The sequence below is a fragment of the Chroicocephalus ridibundus genome, chromosome 4, assembly GCF_963924245.1.
Source record: "Chroicocephalus ridibundus chromosome 4, bChrRid1.1, whole genome shotgun sequence".
Classification (NCBI taxonomy): domain Eukaryota; kingdom Metazoa; phylum Chordata; class Aves; order Charadriiformes; family Laridae; genus Chroicocephalus; species Chroicocephalus ridibundus.
Genome location: NC_086287.1, coordinates 66123353 through 66143634, shown reverse-complemented (window position 1 = coordinate 66143634; position 20282 = coordinate 66123353). Strand labels below are relative to the sequence as shown.

Sequence of the window (20282 nt, the reverse complement as noted above, 5' to 3'; positions counted from 1 at the left end):
ATGGGTCTGTTCTGGGGACAGAACACGCATACAGGGCTGATGGCTTCCTGGTACTGGTGATCATAACAACCCATGTGTAGTTACTAGTAATTTTGTCAAAATTTAACTCTCAGGGGTGAAAAGTTCCAGGTCAGACACTTTTCTCAAACTTTTTTTTTTTTTTTTCAGGGGGGAGGGTGGTGAATTCTCTGTTTGCTTTTATCTCAGATGTATCAAAGCATGAAACTTGGTTTTTTACTGTAATTCTTAATATCATTAAGAACTACATTAAACAAATAATGACTGACCAACTTGTCACCCAAAATTTGAAACAAAAAAATTTCTATGCATTTTCTGGCTCACACTGAAAGAAGATATGCTCAGAGAGGGGAAATTAGCAGTTTAAAAGGCTTGCTGGTCACCCAGGATTAGCCAGGAGCCCACATCCCGTACTAGAAAGGAACCTAGCACCAGACTTCCCACCCGTTCTGCCTCCCTGCATGTCACTTTACCATGTGGGATTTTGAAACGAAATAACAAAGAAAGTAAAATTGCATGTAAAGTGTTCACAATAAGAGGCAACAGAGGCAGCATGAGGTGCATCAGTAGCTGTCTTGAGTAACTGCATTGGGAACAGGCTTCACCTGATCATTCGCAGAGCATCAGCCAGCCTCAAACCCAGACTGCACCTGGTGCATCGGCAGCAAGGCCAGTCAGGCCACCTGAGCCTGTCTATGTCGAGGGGGACCACGGCAGCAGTTTGCACCTGATCCCCTGCCAGTGCCTGGCCACTACCACCTCCTGATTGCTGTTTTCCACCTTGCACTTCACTGACACAGACATAGCTGCCATCCACATGCAAGACCCTCCCTGTTTGGAGAAATAAAGACTGAATTCCACAGTCACGTTGAAACAGCCATCAAGTATATATGGAAATTTGTCCTCTGAACTCTCAAGTGCTCATTCACTGATTTTATATCATTATTAACATGACAGAGGTCACTAAGTGGCATTGCAGGTGGTGAGGATTCAAGAAAGCCACCAGGAAAAAAGACCCCCAAGTTTCCTCCTGCTGATGCTGGTGAAGAGGCCCATGGCAGGACACTGCCTGTGTCCACACATCTGGGGACCACAGCAAAGTGGGGGAAGATTTCCAGCCCCTTAGTTGCAGGTGTGGGGAGCCCCAAGCTGACCTGCACCTGCTCCGGGTGGGTATTTGCCTTCAGCCCAGCCCTGCTTCGGGTGCAGCCACCGGCATCAGCTGCTCAAGCCTGCCTAGCTGTGTTGGCCACCTCTGGAAGCTCCTCTACAACAGAGGGTGGAAAAGAGAGTGTATCAGATGCGACCTGGGACAAAATCACTATTTCTGGCTATTTCCAGACTTAATTTCTCATGGCAATACCATAGCTGATTTCTTCCTGATCATATGCCTTCCCCATGAGAGAACCCAAGCCATGGCATCCTGCTGTGAGATAGGCAAGAAAAACAACCTCCTCACAGCCCTCCATGCAGTTTTGGTTTGTGCATCTGCCAATACACATGTCATCAGCAGTTTTGAGCACATATTGTTGGCATGTCTGCAGCTCCTTTGACAAAACAGCTCTCTTGTAACACATCCCTCTCCCATGAGAAAGTCCTTCTGCTACCCAGAGTATGGCCGTAGACAGGATTAAGGTGTTGGGGACTGTTACAACACACTTCTGTCCCAACGCTGGGAAATTTCTGTTGAATCGGCCGTGCTGTGGAGGAGCCTGTGCATCCTTTTCCTCTGACTGCAGGAAGCCCACATGAGGTGCGCCGCTCTCCTGCATTGCTGCATGTAAGCATTTTCTCCCTGAGTGATGACTTAATCCGGCACATGTCCAAACAGGCATGTGACCGCCAGCCCTCGTAGCGCAGCAACGCGCCCCCCCTCAGCTTCATCCCACTCTTCCCCAGGCTGGCAGTTTGTAAGTCTCAGCCATGGCATTTACCTTGTGAACAAAAAAGTCCTTTGTGGCCAGCAGCAGGGTGTCATATTTACCACTGGCAAGGGGAAGCGTATAAATACCCACCACCTTTCAGCGCCAGTGCAGCGTATGAACAGACCACATCTTGCTTCCCCTGAAAGATGATGGCCAGTAATTAAAAGCAAACCATTTACAAAAGTCCTGATCCAAGCAGGGGGGAACTGGGGACTTCGCCAGAATACCTGAAGGGTATCTAGGAGCAACAACTTTGCTGGGTCACTGGGTAGAAATAATGAGGGCAGGTTTTACATTTCTTCGTAGCTTATGAATGTGGAGTCTGGGCGCAGCATGTCCCCGACTGCAGGAAAGGGGGGAAATCCAGAGAAAACACCCTGTGGGAGCCAGCCCCTAAAGGAAGATGGAGGTTTCTTTCCTTAATGCGATAGATAAGCAGTGCTTCTGGCTTTCCAGCACCCCAATGTAAGGCAGTGGGACCTCCCAGGGCTGTTTGGGCAGTGCTGGGGATCATCTTTGCCCATGGAGAAGAACATTTCCATGCTGGCAATTACACCAGTCACACCAGTGACTCCCAGAAGGGCAGCCTCAGCCACGCACTATTCAGCTGTTTTGATGGGATTGAGTTATTGAGTGTCATGAAGGCAGCCTTGAACAATCGCCAAGAACTGAATAAATAACAATTAGTGTCTGAAGTTCTGAATTATTTTGTAGTGCAAAAAGTGTAAATTGATAAAACCCGGCATGTCTCAGAAGTAGCACGTAATATCATCCAGTCAAATAAAAGAAGAAAAATGGGACTCTAAAGTCTGTTTATTATGTAAAGTTTCTGGAGGATGCAGGCAGGATAAACTCACAGCTGCAGTGGACTCTTTCTATTTCTTTTTCTTGTGTGAAAGTGTGCAAATGCACACTCAGTGTTGGATAGGAACTAGGTATTTCTCTAAGGGTAGGTATTAGTGTGGGTGGAAATCGCAGACTGCCATTTTAGGGAAACTCCAGTTGATTTTTAAATGCTTCTAAATGCCATCAAAGCAATGGAAACTTCAGCTTGGGGGTGTTCACTGTCTAATGTCAAATGTTCATTGTCATAGGGTTTTGATCCAGGATGCTGAAATTTAATTTCAAGTCCTGTTAATTTCAGGTTCTGTTTCCTGTCACAGAACTTTATTCCTTTTTAAAACACCATACTACTTTAATATTTTAGCAGTGTGTAATAGGGGAAATTAAGAATAGATATTATGTACTACTGCAGTAATCAGACAATAAGAAAATATATAAACACGGGATTTTGGTGCCCCCTGATAGAAATCAGGAACCTTGAAAAGAAAATGGCCCTTTGTCCCTCCTGTCCCCTTTGTAAATGAGGCGACAGCAGTTTCCTCCTCAGCACTTTCTAAAAGTAGTATTTTCACTTGAAAATGACACTTATTTTTAACAATTTAACCTTATTCTCTGCAAGAGCAAAGAGGTGTTAAAACAGCCATTAAAATTTAAAAAAATTAACCCAGACATTTGCAGCACCCCGGTCCCACACACCTCATTTCCTCTGGGGAGTGTGGCCAGCCAGGGTGACAGAGAGATCCCAAATTCACCAGGATCGAGCACAAACCATCACCTGGTTGACGATACCCCCAATGACACCTGCCAGCTCACAACTTCCCCTCAAGGAGAGATCCCCATGGGGACCAGGCTCAGCAAGCCTGCATCTGACCCCAGTCATGCATGGTTCACATCCCGCTTTGGCTCGGCAATGCAAAGTGGTGACCAGGCAGAGCAGAAACACCTCCAGCCATAGAGACCCGTTAATGTCTACTTGCACCCTCTTAGACGCCCCCGCAAACCCGCAGTAATTCTACAATGTGCAGGACTACAATTGCAGCCACTCTCTCGTTAGCAAAACAAATGGTGCCATGCACCAGCATTACCTGTGCCAGAGGACGGTGGTGTGACAGACCCTGGGCTGTCATCTTCTGGCTCCGACACTGTCACTGTTGGTACCACCTCATGGCTCGGCTTCAGGCCAGTCTCTGGATGAATCAGGCTTGACTTTTTGCTCACAGCTTCCCCGGTGCTTTCGATCTTGGTGAGCGTGATCTTGACGGGGGCTGTAACCACGGAGGCACTGTGCTGATCTCCAGACGTTGTGTCTTCAAGTGGGTCTTGCTCTTTGGCTGCCTTCGTGCTCTCTGAAGCCATCCGCTGAGGTTCAGCAGTGTGGCTGGACCTGGTGGGTGTTCCCTGGTACTTATCGATAAGGCCTGGGCTCTCATCTTCTGAGTTAAGGTCGTGTTTTTCTTGGTATTTTATTTCTTCTGATCTACTTATGTCCATGTATTTATAAGCTTCTTTCATGGGATCTGCTAAGGTTTTATTGACTTCAGCAGACTCTGCAGGAGTCATCTCTATTCCTGAATCTGAGCTAAACAAGCCATGGGACTCAAACCCAGTCACATCCTGAACGGGATGCCCCAGCGTGTTAAACCCCTCTGTGCTGCCTGAGCAAGGAATGGGGCTGTTTTCCTGCTGATAAATGCCCGTGAAATAGGTGGAGTCCCGTGGAGTGGTGTAGTGGACATCTGAAATCAGAGAGGTGTAGAAGGAGCTGTCACCCCCGTTGGCAGTGGAGCCATAGTCAAAGAGGTGCGATGAGGCTGTGACACCTAAAGCAGAGACAAAAACAACACACAGTAAAGAGACAAGTGCCTGCTTGCATCAATCTTTCTGCAAAGCCATACGCACTCCCCGCTGATTTTATATTTGGTTTGTGCACGAGGCTTGGCTTTGCTTGCAAGCTCTTTGGGACTGTCTCTTTCTATACCTTTGGGCAACATAATGGCACATCTGTTAGATGAGGCTTCCAGCTGCTGTTGTATCTTAAAATAGCTATAACGATCCTGATAGCTGCTAAGAGTTCCTGGCCAATGTTTGCCCACCCGGTGCATAAAAATATCCAGTGATTCCAAACCCACAACCTCCCTCACAATCTGATTCAGGGGCTCACCATCCAATATCCTTAAAAAAAAATCTAATGTCTAAGATTTTTATTTTTAATACAGAGAAATGGAGGAGTTTCATCCTAGGGAAACATTTCATTAAGAAAAAAATCTGCTGGACAGAAATTGAGATGGAAAGTTGGTAGGCAGCTTTAGATTTAATTTTCTCTTTTAGGAGTAGCCAGCCTAAATTTGGGAAACACCAGGGCAGAGACTAGACATCCTCATTTAGTGATTTCCACGTGCCCAGAAAGCAGTATCCTGTGTGCATCGTCTACAAAGCATACCAGCATGAAAGTGGTTAAACCTCTACCCACACCCATGCATCATTTTCATACACCATCTCCGATTCCCTCTGTCATGTTTTAAGTTCCTGGGGATGTCAATAATTGAATGACAAATGATGGCCACTCTCTATTTGGAGCATTAATATTGAGCACAGCCCAATGACAGGAACAGCAACAACCCCCGTGAGGGAGGCAGGAGGAGGGGAGACAAATTTTTATAGGGACTAGGAGAGTGGGGATGTAGAGGAACAAAGCTACTGTCTGTAGAAGCTGGTTCCTATAGGAGGCTGGTAGCCTGTTAACCGCTTGTGCACTGATGCACGCTGCATCGCAGAGGCTGTCTGGCTTTCTCCAACCTCTGCTCATCACCCTGCAAGGGATGTGGGGCTCCTGACCTGCTCCACATGTCCTGGGCTGCCACACACAATGCAAACTTAACAGTAATATTAAAGGGACATTGCTGCAGCTACCAAGTCAGAAGCTGGGAAATGTCAGCATGAGAGCTCCTGAGCTACGTGCATTTGGTTATTTTCTTTCTGCTTGCACATACATAATCATACCATCTCAAAATACCATCGCAATTATTTTTCACGCAGCCCTCCATGCATTAGGCACGTGCAGCTCATTTAGTGAGCCCTAAAGCAATTTTTTCCCCTTAACACTGTTCAGTGTGTAGCTGCAGGCTTTATTTTACTGCACAACCTTGCTGGATTTGACATGCACAACCCAAGTCCTGCACAAATGCAGTATGACCATTTCCCTCACAGTATTTTTCCGTTGCTCAGTGCTATGATGACTTACAGGCAACTTCTCTTCCCTGGGCCACCTTTAGGGTGGGAACAGCATGCTCCTCCTTTTACAAGGGGAAACCTGGTAGCATAGGGAAAAAGTAACCCAAAACTGCCATACCTTTTCAGCCTACCTACGCCACCTGCTCCTGTGTGTCCATCCTCACGGACTTTGGGTGTTGCTGGTCCGACACCAGCCCCCATCATTAATCTGCTACTGCACACACAATGCTGACAACAGCTCCATCCCCACACCCTGAGAGCCCATGGCCAGGGACTCGCGGCAGCTGCCTTTGCTATACAAGAGCATAGAGCAAGGGGTGCTGTATCTAGCAGGTGAAAAATTATCATTGCCATTCCCAGTCATTCCCAGCCTTCATTTTGCTCTTCTCACTGCTATGGACCTTTCATAGAAATGTTTGTGATCAAGTCAAGATCTTGTTTCAGAGTGGTGAGGGTCACTGTGGAGATTTTTCCTACACATGTGAATTTGGGAGGTTTTTTTCCCCTCTATCTATGTAACTTCACATTCACCTACTCTAAATTCCACCTTCTGTTTTCCTGCCCGCTCACTCAGGGTTGCAAGATCCTTTTGCAACTCACTGCAGGCAGCTCTCATCCTCACTGCTCCAAATGACTCAGTCTTACCAGCAAAGGTATATGAGAATGGAGCCTAGGCGTAAAACCACAGTGAAACCAAAGCAGAGTAAGACCTAAGCTGGGCTGCCCAGCACCCACATCAGGTCCTATCTGAGGTTATCCAGTGCCTCACAAGGACAGCTCATACTCAAAAAACTTTTCTAAATGATTGGTTCTTTTTCTTGTAAGTATTGTTCTTGCTGAACTTGCCTTTTTGAAAATTATCCATAAACAAGGCTTGGATTTTCACAAATGTGTTGGTTAGCTAGAATTATCTGATGCATTGTTTATGCCAACATATTTCAGGCTGTGAATTGCTGACTACAGACTATTCATGCCTGTTGCTGCCAGTATCTGCTGTTTGTAATTTACTATTTGTGCTGGGTGAGTGGCTGTCTAAATCATGGTGTTTCAGGGCTGCTCTTTCATTAGATCATTCCTCAGTGCCTACTGGGTCTGATCCAAAGCCCACCGAGTTCACTAGAAAAGTCCCATTGATTCCAAGTGGCTTTGGACCAGCTCGAGATGGCTGTGCAATACTTTCTGCTCTGGGTGCTCATGAAAAATACACCATCATAACACCATCAATGAGCAAAAACCCATTTCTACAAACATCCCATTATTGCTAGTGAAGAGGTAGCACAAACATAGTCAAAGGAGACTGAAGTCACTGTCAAACCAATATTCATGGATGCTGTTTGCAGCTTTCATTTCTGCTTTGTCCACACTATACGTGAGCCAGACGCACATGCATTTGCAGCACTCAGTAATGCTGATCAATAAAGCAGTGAAAGGTTTTCTAATGCATTTGTGTCGGGTGCTTCATAGCAGGAGTTATAGCAAGCCAGGACTGCTTGCAGGAAAGCCACTCTGATAAAGACAGCCTGCAAAAATATCATCCTATTCTTTATGTTATTCATCAGCAGAAAGTAAAAATAACCCTGGAATAGCCATTGACAGAAACATCACTTCACATTTTCAAATAGGACAAAACCAATGCTGTAGCAGATGTTAACACAAGAGCTGATTTAAAATGGACTCACTGTTCATCATAAACCTTTTTTTTCTGCAATGGTTTTGCAAATAACAATGAAAACAGAAAATGCATTTCTTACTGGGGTTCAGGAGGAAGACAAAAAGTTAAGGGTGTATGAGCATGTCCACGCGCATGTGGGAGCAGAAGACAGGGTTCACGTTAGCAGGACATAGAGGAATCCCGACTCTCAAGGCAACCACAGAGTCAAAAGCACTGAAGACAGCTGAAATTGCCTCATTACCAGGATTTAATACAACTCTCTATTTCCACAGGGAATGATTTAAAGCCATCAGTAAAACTGCCTCTTATTTGGGAAGTGTGAATATATCAGATATTAGGCTGGCTATTAAAGACACGGAAACCTATAATAGCTGAGCAGATTTTTGCTGAAGAATAGTGTATTCAGAGCCTGGTGGTTAAACAATGCCCTCTCTGACTTTAAGTTTATTTAGTTCAATATCCGTGGGAAGGAGAAGCCTTGAATAGCACTGGTAACGGATGGCAGTATCAGATCTGAATTTACCCCTGTTACAAAGGGTTGGGTTTTTTTAATCTGGATTTCCTTCAAATGTGCCCAAAAACTTGCCTGCCAATTCAGGTAAAGCAAAGCTATTCAGCACCTGGGAGCAGCAGACATGCTTTCTTGTAATACAAGCCCTTGGGAAATAATTTCACTTGCTGCGACCAGTTAAGAAGTAATGGGTATGATTCAATCATTTTGAGCACAGCTGAGATGCTCAGCAAGTAACATGTGTTTTCATCAACTGTAAAGAAAAAAATAATTGAAAATTACTGTTTTGTTTCCTCAGAATAAGTAAGTGAATGCTCCAGAAATGCTCTCCTACAGCACTGGATTTAAAGCTATTTAGCAATTGACACAGGAAATAATTTAGAAATCATTGGTACCACGCAGAGTAACTCTTAATTTAAGAAGCCCAATTTGGATCGATGTAAGCTGAACTGCTGCAGCACACTGGAAGAGGAAACAAAAAGTTAGTTGAGGAGAATAGACAAGAAAAAGAGCTAATTTAAATAAAACTGATCTTTTTTTCCCAACTAGAGAATGCTCAGTCTTCTTAAAATTGATCACTTCAGAATATGGTGTTCAATTTTCAATAAAATAACCAGTTTCCATGTTAACCTGCCTTTCTTAACCTTCATATGCATTTCTGGTGACATTCAATGGCACTGACAGACCAACACAGAAGGACGTGAAATTTCAGTCCTGCAGAACAGCTGGCAACCCCACAATGTGAGGTTCATTATTTATTGTGTGTCAGTGATTCAGTCAGAATTAATAATTTTTCAGAAGAGGAGAGGGGAAAACAATCTTTAATTAGATTATGCTATTTCTACAGCCTGGAGCTGCACTGAGAAGAGGAAGGATCTTTGGTTGCAACTGGAAGAATCAAGGTTTCAGCAATCTTTTCAGACAAAAGCAGAATAGCACGAGCAAGCCAATTCCAACAAATTCCTCTAAGTCTTTTAAATAGTTGGCTCTGATTTTTGCTTTGGATATTGAGCCTCAGGAGTCATTAATCAGCTACCCCAGCACTGCAAGGCTGCTAGCTCCCAGGAGCAGGGTCTCCCCAGCCCTGTCCTGTGTCCACACAGATCACAGCCTCCTGGCAACAGGGTCCACCTGCTCAAGCTTTTTATTTTGTAATTACCCTCTCCCCTAGAAAGAGTGATTTCATAGCAAGGCTGACTGTCTAAACCCAAGGAGCCATCATGGCCTCCCACTGCACCTGGCAGTGACGCAGGACAGTCCCATTGTCCAGACCTTGCCACCGCTTAAACATCTGTATTTGGACATACATCCTCTCTGATGACCAGCGCAGACCATGTTTCCCAGCCCCACATCAGCAGCTTACATTCCAGCTTCTCCTTCATTTTTATCATTCATCCATGACCATCAGACAGATGCATCTTCCTGCTTTCTTCCAAATACACAACAAAAGTAGCTATAAAATAGGCTTGCCTTTTCTGTACCAAATTTACAATTTTGTCATCAGCCACTAGCAACACGCCTGTGCTTGACCTTGGCTTCTTTTTATTCCTCACTTATTCTTAAAAAGGGAGAAAAAAAGGCAAAGACTTTTTACTGTTCTTTTGACCCTGATACATGATGTCTCATTGTTTCTTTTTAGTTTCCCAGCTCAGTTGCCTTCCTGTTTAAAACTCATATTATATCCTTTACTCTGTTCTCATCTGTAGTCTTACACATCTTTATACAAATGTTCAGTGTTTTGTCACTTTTCCACATCTCTTTACAGTATCCAGATGGACCAGCAGTCCCAAGTCTATCTCCAAATTCAAAGCACACCCTGTCTTCTTAGATCTAGACCAAGCTGTTTCTTCCTCTGTGCTTGATTTCAAGTCCAACCTCAAACCTCAGGAAAGCTCCAGAGATTTCCAAATGTCCTTTGCTAAGTCCCCACTCCCAGCAGCAGCAAGGGCAGCTTGCACAAGTAGCGGAGTCATCTCTCAGACCCATGCCAAATCGCACAATGCTTCAAAGTAGGTTGGCTACACCCAGGGATACTTGAGTGTACTTCGGAGCCACACTCTCAATTTTGCAAGACCCTTCCCCATGAATTTTCCAACCAAAACCACTTCAATATCCATGTAAACCTCAAAAGTACTTGAGCACTTGTGTGCCAGCTCAAGCGGAACTTGAAACCCAAACGGCTGAGACCCCTCATGCCACGTGCAGGCATCACCGTGCTGTGGATAACACCACTAAATCAGCTATCAGTATCCCCTGGATTAGCCTTTCTCAATAGTCAGAGCCAGCTTTCAGCCCCGAGCTATCCTACCTCCAGATGCTATAGGTTAGATGCAGAGAGACGCAAGCTGCTTGCAAGAGAACTGTGCTGGGTGTGCATCCCTGGCAGCAGTGACAGCTATCCCCAGCTGCCAGGAGATGGTGCTCTTTGTTTTAGCACAGGATTTGCAAACCCACTTTACAGGTTAACAACTTTTTTTCTTCCAGAACTCTCCTGATCCTGACGACAGGAAAGATGTAACTCCACAAGTCACAGCATTCGCAAACATGAATGGACCAAAAAAAAAAAAGTAATTTTGGGATTCATTTGCACACTAGATGCTATAAGAAAACTGGATGTATCGGATACCTGCTTTTATTCTATTATTATTTCCCCTTGGTTCTATGCACAGGTTCTGAAAGTGTTGGGGAAACACAGAGCAGCAAGAAGGCCGCTTCTCACTGTCTGAGAGCAGCTGACAGTTCTGCACCTTAGCTCCTGGGGACAGGAGTGATTCAGTGCATCAACTGTGCAATTTACTCATTCTTCCCCTCAAGATCCCACAGCAGCCAGAGGAAATGCTGCCCTGCAGAGAGACAGGTCCTGTCTCCTGCACAGGTAGGAGGGCAAGAGGACAGGATGGAAAAAACTGGCTTAACTCTCTTTACACTTTGGTTACTCCATTGGAGTGACTTCTGATTCATCCTACCTGAGATGGAAAGCAAGTCCTAAACACAAACAAATTGATTATATGCTTTGATATAAACCCCTCCTCCAGGTCAATTTGCAAAGGATATGAGTTACTACAGCCTTCAGCCCCAGTGTTTCAGCCGTCTAGTGCAAGCAGGCATTGCAGCTTCCAGCTCCAGGACTCCCCCCTTTTGGTCCTCCCTGTGCTAAATATACGTGGGGGTGGGGGACAGCTGGCTGACCTTGGTTGCTGAGGATAAGCATCCTTTAGCAACTCACCACCTCCTAATAAACACAGAGGCTGGAGGCGGGGACAAATGGCTTTTAGGTTCCGACCTCTGGAGGCCCTAACACTTTTGGGAGCTTCAGTTTGGGGGCTGCCCAGTTGAGACACTCCCCCTAGCAGCTGGTGTCAGGTCACCATCATGTTACACTGAAGCATGGTCCTTCCGCATGGCTTCCTGAGACCCTGCCTGGGAGTTTCTTCTGTTGCCCCATGTGACTTCTGGTTTCTTCCAAAAACCATATGGACACCAATCAGGCCCTGGCTCAGCTGCTGAGTGCTACAGCCCCGTCTGCAGAAGGGATGTGTAGGAAACACTGATGAGCTTTTAATAAGATTAAGACAGATCCACTCTGGGGAATGCAGGATGCTCTGTGCTGCTGGTACAATCATCCTGGCAGGCTCTTAACAGCTTTTTTTTTTTTTTTTGGTCATGGACTCTGCACCACAACAGCTATCGTCTCCCTGCCAGCACCGCTCCAAAAAGATAGCAGGATACCTGCTATCTTTTTGGTGCCACTGAATAGGCACTGTGGGCACCACGGTGCACCCCAGACCAAGCCAAGTCAAACAGAGGAGCGGAGCTTGGTTTGGTGATGCTGAACATCCTCAGCTCCCATGGACATCCACAGAGCTCGTGGCATCTGACAGGGGATGCTCAGCAGGTCCCCCAAAGCCAACCAGCTGGTGTGCAAAGTGAAACCATAGTAAATGATTCAGCAGTTCCCACCCCTAAATCCCCTCCAGGCTTTCTGCTTCAATAAATGGTCTCAGAGAGCTCCAATTTGACCTGGCAGTAAAACCCTGGTATAAGGTCTGTGACAACCCTCCCCAGTACTCTAAACAGCAGGAAAAATCTGAACACTGAAAAAAGTGCCTTGAGAGGAGCACAAGAAGGGTTTAAAACATGCATAAAGTTGCAAATGCTCCTGCTAGAAGTGTAACTGCAGCAGATCTTCATAATTATTAGAAAAGGACACAAATATAATTTACTAAGTTTTAACAAAAATCTGATTGAGGAAAAAAGCAGGTTTTTACTCCTGTGACAGTATCATCAGGAGTAACATGACTGGCCAGTAGGGTTCAGTGACACTAAGGTACTGCCTAAAATGCTATCAAATGCACTTTGCTAAGGATAATTAAACCCTGCTTATGAGAATAATTCATTCTTATTTCACTGTAGTCATATTTTCCCTGGAATGATCAAACTCTATGGAGTCCCATGGCAAAATGCTCCAAGCGCTAAGTGAATTTGCACCTCAATCATGCTTTTCAATGACTTGAAATGGGGCCGAACTCCCTTTACAGCACTAGACACCAGAGTATCTCACAAAATCTGGATGCGTTTGACTGAGTCTCATTTGTCTTTAAGTTCTAAAATACCCAAGTCCCATTTCAAGCATGATTTAGGAACTTCAGCTATTCAGTGTTTTTAGCCCCAGACTGCTACAAAGCACTCTGCAAACTCAGAGCCGGTTGCCTTTCAACACCCCCTGCAGAAACACTCTCTTTCCCTGCCCAGCCTCCGTGCCAGGGCTCTGCCACAGGCACCTCCTGCACATCCAGCCCCATATTTTCTGAGTCACAGTTACTTATAAATTCAGCTTCACATGATTGCTGTAAGGTAATCCAAAGCCATGCGACTACAGATTCAAACTCAGCCTGGAACAGAGAGATTTGCCAATGCCAGCTGCTTTTGATGCTGTGATAAACTCAGGACAAAAATCATCGCCCTACAGCTTCAGGCTCTTCCACACCCAGGGAGAGAGGGCTCAGCAGCAGGGAGGTAAAAGCCAGCGTTGGAGAAGGGCTTCTGCTGAAATCCAAGTCTTTGAGTAAGACTTTGATACACATCTGGAGGGACTACTGACTTTTCTCTGTGACACTCATACCCAACTGCAACATTTCATGGAAATCCAGCTATTAAAAAATGAGAAAAAAGGGAAGAAAGGGCTGCCTTGCCCTTGGGCTTGGTTCCCCATCCCCCAAGGACAAAGCCACCCCGGCAGCATGAATCTTCCAGGGAGACAGAGTGAGAGTCGCCACAAAGTTCAGCTGAAATTACTGAGGGCTCTCGAGAGGAAAATTAAATTTGTGACAATGCATAACACCTACAGCGACATGTCAGGCTCAGTAATTCAGGGAGAAAACCAGCTGTCAGGCACTGAGGGCTGGGCTAAAGCAGGACTGACTCCACCAACAGCACTAGAGTTGCACCTGTATAAAACTGTCAGCGGGGAAGGAAGTATGAGGCCCTGGGAGCCAACAAATAGAGTCTGAAGACAAGACAGTACCGGCCACAAATCAGTATCAAATCTAATGCCTGAGGGACAGCAGAGAAATCTAGGTCAGAGAGGACATGGCGGTGTGAGGCTGATGCAGGCAAAGACACAGAGCTCAAAAATCGTCATCTAACTCTTTTCATCCAAGGTTTTCCCATCGCAACATGACCTGTGCCAGGGAGAGCAGAGGACCAGTGTATGCTGGCTCCTGGTGACTACCTTTATTGTCAGCAATAGAAATATTAGGAGAAAAGACACTGTATAGCTTCAAGTAGGATACAGAACATATAACATCAACGACGAGTGAGGAAATATGAGCAGCGTCAGAAAAGATTTTAAAAAGAGAAACTGGGAGGTTCTGCTGAGGCAGGTGAGGCAGCAGGCTCTGATCCAAGTGCTAATGTGGTTTCCTTGCATGTTAAGCAATTTCCCTCTGTTTCTAGAAGGTGGGGACACCACGGGCACATCTGAAAGTCAATCAAAAAGTTTTCAAAAGTATATTAAAAGTTAAACCTCTCAAAGTAGTGCAGAATGTGGGGCAGAGCCACTGCAGTCATAAATCAGCATCAACCTGCTGGCTCCAGCTTCTGCCTAAGGAGGATTGGACCATATGTGCTATAACTAATGCTATAAATGTCCTTGCCTTCAAGGTCTCTCTTTTATTTACTTGCCACTATGTCCCTTCCCATGTAAAAAATTAATTTACTCCAAGCAGAGGCAGGAAAAATCCTCTCCAGACAACTCATTTCCCTGAAGGACATCTTTAGACTTATCCCACCCTTCACTCTACTTTAGTGAAGAACCGATACAACTACAAGCCACTCCATCTCCTGACTGTTAATACACGACATCAAAAATATTCACCCATACAGGAGACCAGCCAGCAAGTCTGAAGTCTCTACTTTGACCAGAGGTGTAATTAAGATTTCAAGGAAGACAACAACAGTCCAACAAGGTTAGTTGGACTGTCCCCCTCCATCAAAGCCCAGGAGAAGCTCCTGCTCCTTCCTTATTCAGCATCTCTATTCATTTGCAAAGCCTGAAGGCTTGCAAGGATGATGGGGGACCTCTGTGGTGACCTGGGGCCTGGTCAACAGGCTGGCTTGTCTTTGGGCACCTTTCACAGACACCTTGGATGTCACCCACAAGCTCCTCACTCCTGGATATCCCCAAGCTGAGGGGAAAGGAGCAGCTCCTCTGTATGTGCACACCATGCAGGCAGCCCCACAAGCAGCACTGAAGGCTCACCCACTCTTTCATGGGATAAGGAAACCTAGGACATGGGTATCTTCAGCTCTGATCCTCTTCTGTCCTGCTGCAGCCAGCAGGGCAGGGTTGGGGGCAATTGGTTTGCTCTAGGGCAGGCAGCTGCCGATCACTGCTTTTCTGGAAAGAGTGGAGGAAAGCCAAGGCAAAGTCATGCCTCTGCTGTTTGCAAAGGGACCCAGCTCCCTGCAGTCACAGTTAGTGGATAAATCACAGTCTTCTGCAGATTTACAGGCAGCAGAGGCTGCACTATCTGAAAGCTTTTGAGGTTGTGGCGGAGCAACCTTGATTCAAACCAACCATTTGCTGGAATTATTGTGTGTTATTAAAGCAGGAGGGGGGCAGCAGCTTGACAGCAGTGCCAGGACCAACCTCTCTGACAGGCACTTCTCTCTGCATTCAGCGGCACAGCCTGGTGTTTGGCTTCACAAGTGAAAAGCTGGGAATAATTACCCAGATCATGATGCCTTGTGACTTTCACGTAGTCTCTGCTGCACAGGAAAGGTCAGCTGACAGGTAACTGTGGAAGCTGCAGTGAAAGGCAGGAACAGAGAGCTCTCCCCTTGCTCTCCTCCTCTGCCTGACCTCCCATCTGTGTGCCGACAGTGCTGCTGAAGCACTTTTGTGGAGCCGTTATCGCACACCACTGTCTCACCCACATCTACTGGAAGATTTCTATTAAAAGCTGCAATGAAAACTTAGCTTTTCAATCACAGCAAGGTCTGTTTTCCTCCAAAGAATGTCCCTTCCCCCAGTGAAACATTCAAGACTCCAAACCTTAAAATCTCTGACTTTGCTGCCACAGTTCCAGAATAGGAAACTGAAATAGCCCGGGGAGGTTTCAGATCCTAAATACTGAAGGTTTTGAAGAGTAGTTACACAAGTAACTTTTGAATGCTATCAATAGAGGTACTCCTGCTTGGGGAGACAAGATAAATACATGACCTCCACAGCAGCTCTCCTGCTTCAGTGCTGCAGAATGAGCATGACTAAGTACCCACGCAGGACACTAACGGAGGCAAGAGGCAGCCCATGAACAGATAGCATAAGAAATAAGAGCTCATGGACTAACCCTGCAATGTAAAACAAAGAAAGTCTCATACAGGGCAGGGAAAAGAGACTCCCACTGTCTATCAGTAGCTTGTCCTCTGGCACAGATGTGCCAGGAGCCAGGTACTTTTGTGACTTGTTTTCTTCATTTAAGAAAAGCACAGAAAGATGCAGAGAAGCTATACAAGATGTTGGTGGCATAAGCACTGGGGGACAAGACACGTGGGGCCAGTCTGGAGGAAGCAATAACAGAGATAAATTTATATTGTATGAAAGGGGAAAGGGAGAGGGAGAACAGGATCACAGTCTGTAAATACTCTCAAGGTACCAGTAAAAGTGAAGGGAGGGAATTAGTCACAGTCTTAAAGGATGGGAGGAAAAAGAGCAATGGCTTGAAGTTAAGATATAAAATTAGTCTACATTTCAAGCTGTACTTCTTGATGGAAAAGGGCAGAGGAGTGGAAGAGGGAGCACAGAGTGTGTCCAGATACCATCTCCCCATTACAGCCTATCTGGATGGGCCCTAGCAGGGAATGAACTCCAGCTCTACCATGGGAGTGGGTTCCAGGTGTCTTTTTCTGGTACCACTGTTGATAGCCCAATTTTGTCTCTTATACATTAGTACTTCAGGTGAAATCTGGGCAAATAAGAGACTCTTCAGTTTGGCAAGAGAGAAAATTAAAGGGAAGTAATTCTGCTTGGAACTGAGCTATAACAGATTTTTTTTTAATTTTTTTTTTTAAGTGAAACAAAAAACAAACCAATAAAATCTTTCTAGGTCAAATCAATTTAATTTGACCTGAAGCTAAATGTCAGATCTGGTTTATAGCAAACTTCAAATATCAAAGGGAAATGCTGTGCATCAGGGTCCCTCATGGAAGCACACGTAACATGGTGCATGCAGGAGGACTCTGCAGGATGGCCTTCATTTTCCCTGAAGCTGCAACTAACAGGCTGCACCTCCCTTCGGAGTCACAGAAGCACCTTTTATCTTCTTTCCTAGCTTCTTCTAATGTCCAATCACTTCAGCATAGCACCCGCATAACCAAAGTTCGCAGGCAATCCTAAATCATGCTCAGACCCATCTTAGCTCCCAGTGTTTTGGATTTAAGCCCAATAAATTATTCACCACATCATATTGTTGCTATAGTAACATCCTATTGAGTATTATTAGAAATCGCTGTCCCAAAATCCCATATATTGGAAGGAATTTTGCAGCAGGGGTAGGAGCCATCTTGACCTGCACAGCTTTCCGTTCTCCATAGCCTCCCAACAGCAGGTGATCCAGGCAGTGGATTAACCATGCCCAGTCTTCCCCCAGCTCTACCGGTTGCAGGACTGAGCTGTGGAGTGCAAAAAGCAATGTGCACCCCACTTCCAACTGGCCTAGCTTGTTCAAAGCAGCTGCTGTTTACAGCTGCTCCTTCTGCAACTTGCTTACACATTTTCCAGAAGTGAATGAACAAAATATGATCTAATTTAAATTCAGGGAACAGGTATTTTTGCTAGCCCAAGCAAACAAGGAAAATCTGAGCCTCTTTCAGAAGAATTTAAAGTGTGACCCTGGAGAGATTAAATTTTGCAGTAGACCTTTCTGAATATTTCCCTTTTACTAAATTGAACCATCAACATATTTTTTCTGATGCTGAATGTTAGAACAGTGGATGTTCCTTAGCAAACATGAAATTACGCCAGTACAGGGCTGAGAATGGACAGAGAGGACTGACAGAGAGGAAGAACCAGGCTGCACCTTGCTCTAAAACAGGAGTCACTATATTCTTCCACTAAACTCCTCTTCCAAGAGGAAAACTGGGTTTCAGCAGTTAAATACAACTAATTTATTAGGCAATGACTTTCCACAATAAATTAGGAATTTCAGGAAGTTTAAAATAGCATTTGATGTCTTCTTATCCAAACACCACATGGCTCAGGTGCTGCATCTCTTACTGCCCACAAGGCCAGCAGATGTCCTCATCAGCCATGGGGTTGTAACACAAAAAGGGCTTCTGAGGTCCATGCAGCTCTCAGCCTGATCTTAAATAGCCTGAAGACAATAACCAATGTTTTCCTCCTTTAAAAACTGGTAACAGGAGAGATGAGGGAAGTTGAGGATGGGAGAGTAGTACATGAAGAGTACTTCCAACACGCTATTTATACTCTTACTGGCTCAACTTCCACTTTACCCTGAAGCCATTTAACACTTTCGCAGTGTTAAAGGGCCTTCATGTGGATAAACATTCAGGTCTGTCACTGTAAGGAACTCACAACATATGGGCAGACTCTTTCTTTTTAAGTGTTTTCATCCACTTAAATACATCAGATAAAGGCTTAAGGATTTTATGCTGGCTTTTGACTGAGAAGACAAGTGTAAACAGCCATTCCGATGAGATATTTCAATCTGCACATCCAGGATGCACTGAAATATCTCCCTTGGATGCCGTTCCCAAGCCAAAGGCTGTGCTGGCAACCCAGGTCAGTCCCCCACCATTGGGTACTGAGAGCCCCTATCTCCTGCCTGGACCTGCCTCAAGATATCTCTGCGTGGGTTTCACCCAAACTTCAGACCAAGGTCAGACTGGTCTTTGAAGGGGAGGGCAGAAATGGCTTTTCCATTTCTAACCATTTCCACCATCTAACCCCGGGTGATCCCCTTGATGCAACATGCTTCATCCCCAGCCCAGTTTACCCACTCTCTGCATCTTTCAGCTAGCTCTCAAGTCAGATTTTAAGCCCACTCATAGGTTTTGGCCATCTCTGTACCAGGTGGCTAAACTGCACCAGATATCTTCGGCACCTGCCTGCCCCAGGGGCTACATAGGTAGAGGATACCCAACAGATTTTGGGTTGTGACGATGAGAAGGAAACAGCTGAGAACAGAAGTGTAAAGCATGCAGAGACAAGAGGGAGATCAGTGCTAAGAACAGAGAGAGGTATTGGGAGACAGGGAAATGATGGGGTGTGTGGGAGCAGGGTGGAAAGAAGAGTGCCAAAAGGACACTGATGTGCACAGAGAGAAATAGGCAGAGCAGAGTGAGAATTAAATGAAAGAAGAGTGATGCAGAAGAACTAAAACAAAGCCAGGGGAACAAAGGACAAGTAGAGAAGAAAGCAGAGGTGAGGTATGGAATGGGCAAGAAGAGGTAGAAGAAATTTTAGGAGTGCTGGGATAGAGACACATACCTGTCTGTGTGTATAGTCTGAAGGTTACTACATTTGATCTACACTTCCCTCATTCATGTTTATCCATCATACATTTCTGTGACACTATTTTTAACCATGTACAAAAACACACTAGGAGCTTTTCTCGCTTCCATTTTGGAGGAAGGGCCAGGCACTTCCCAGGCACAACGCAAATCTTTTTTTAGAATAAATTCAGAGCAAACCCAGTGCCTATGAATAAATAACTGTTTCTGCAGAGGAGGCTGTAGCAAGGCACTATTCTCAGATGCACACAGAGCCCTAAAGAAGAGGATGCTTCTGAGTGAACAAGAAGGTGCTGGTTGCAAGCCCTGCATGGCTCAAGCATTTTATCTGACTTCCTGCAGGGAAGGAGCTTTTTCAGTCTGGACCAGCAAAGGGCATGAGGAGCAACATGTACACAAAAGCAGAGGAACAACATGGTCAACATGGGAGCTGTTGTGCAGGTGCTGCTGCCTGGACCAAGGCAGCTCCTTCTTGCACCATGGCCAACGCACGCCCTCTGCAGCAGTCTGCCTGCAACGGATTCAACAGCACCAGTCTGATGCTATTTTTCTTCCACATCAGGTGTGAGGACCTTGGGTGGAGCAGACCCGCAGCTGGAGGGAGCAGGGAGGCAGGACGCTTTGGTCTGTGCTGTTGTGCTGCCATCCTCATCAGCAGGGCTGAGATATTGCTGGCTAACACAGCTGCAGCGGGAAGCACTGGGCAGGGAGGGGATTACTTTAAGGCAGAAATGTGCTGATTTAAGGCTGAGCCTTCCCCCCATTGTCATCTTTGTGCTTGAATCAGTCAAATAAGCTGTTGTGTCCTGTTCCCTGCACGTTACAGCTGCTCTGCCCCTCACTATAAGCATCAGGTGAGGTCAATTTATCCAGTTATAGAAGGAAAACCCATAAGTTTGTATAAGTCACTGCTCCTTTTAGTTAGTTTCTAAAGCATTATTCTTCCTGGTTGAACCATCATAATAAGTATGATGAGAGGAAGAAAAAATACTGATAAGGGTCAGAAATAATGCAGAAATCGGAAGCATACAGCACCGTCAGGGTCAAGCAA

The 20282-nt window shown here is 45.5% G+C and overlaps 1 protein-coding gene across 1 annotated transcript in view; it reads right to left on the bottom strand.

Moving 5' to 3' along the window:
- Positions 1-20282, bottom strand: part of RTN1 (reticulon 1) — a 116695-nt gene that overhangs the window by 49054 nt on the left and 47359 nt on the right. The window contains exon 2 of the mRNA XM_063333619.1: positions 3872-4606. Coding sequence (XP_063189689.1) covers positions 3872-4606 — 735 coding nt within the window. The remainder of the gene's footprint in view (positions 1-3871; positions 4607-20282) is intronic.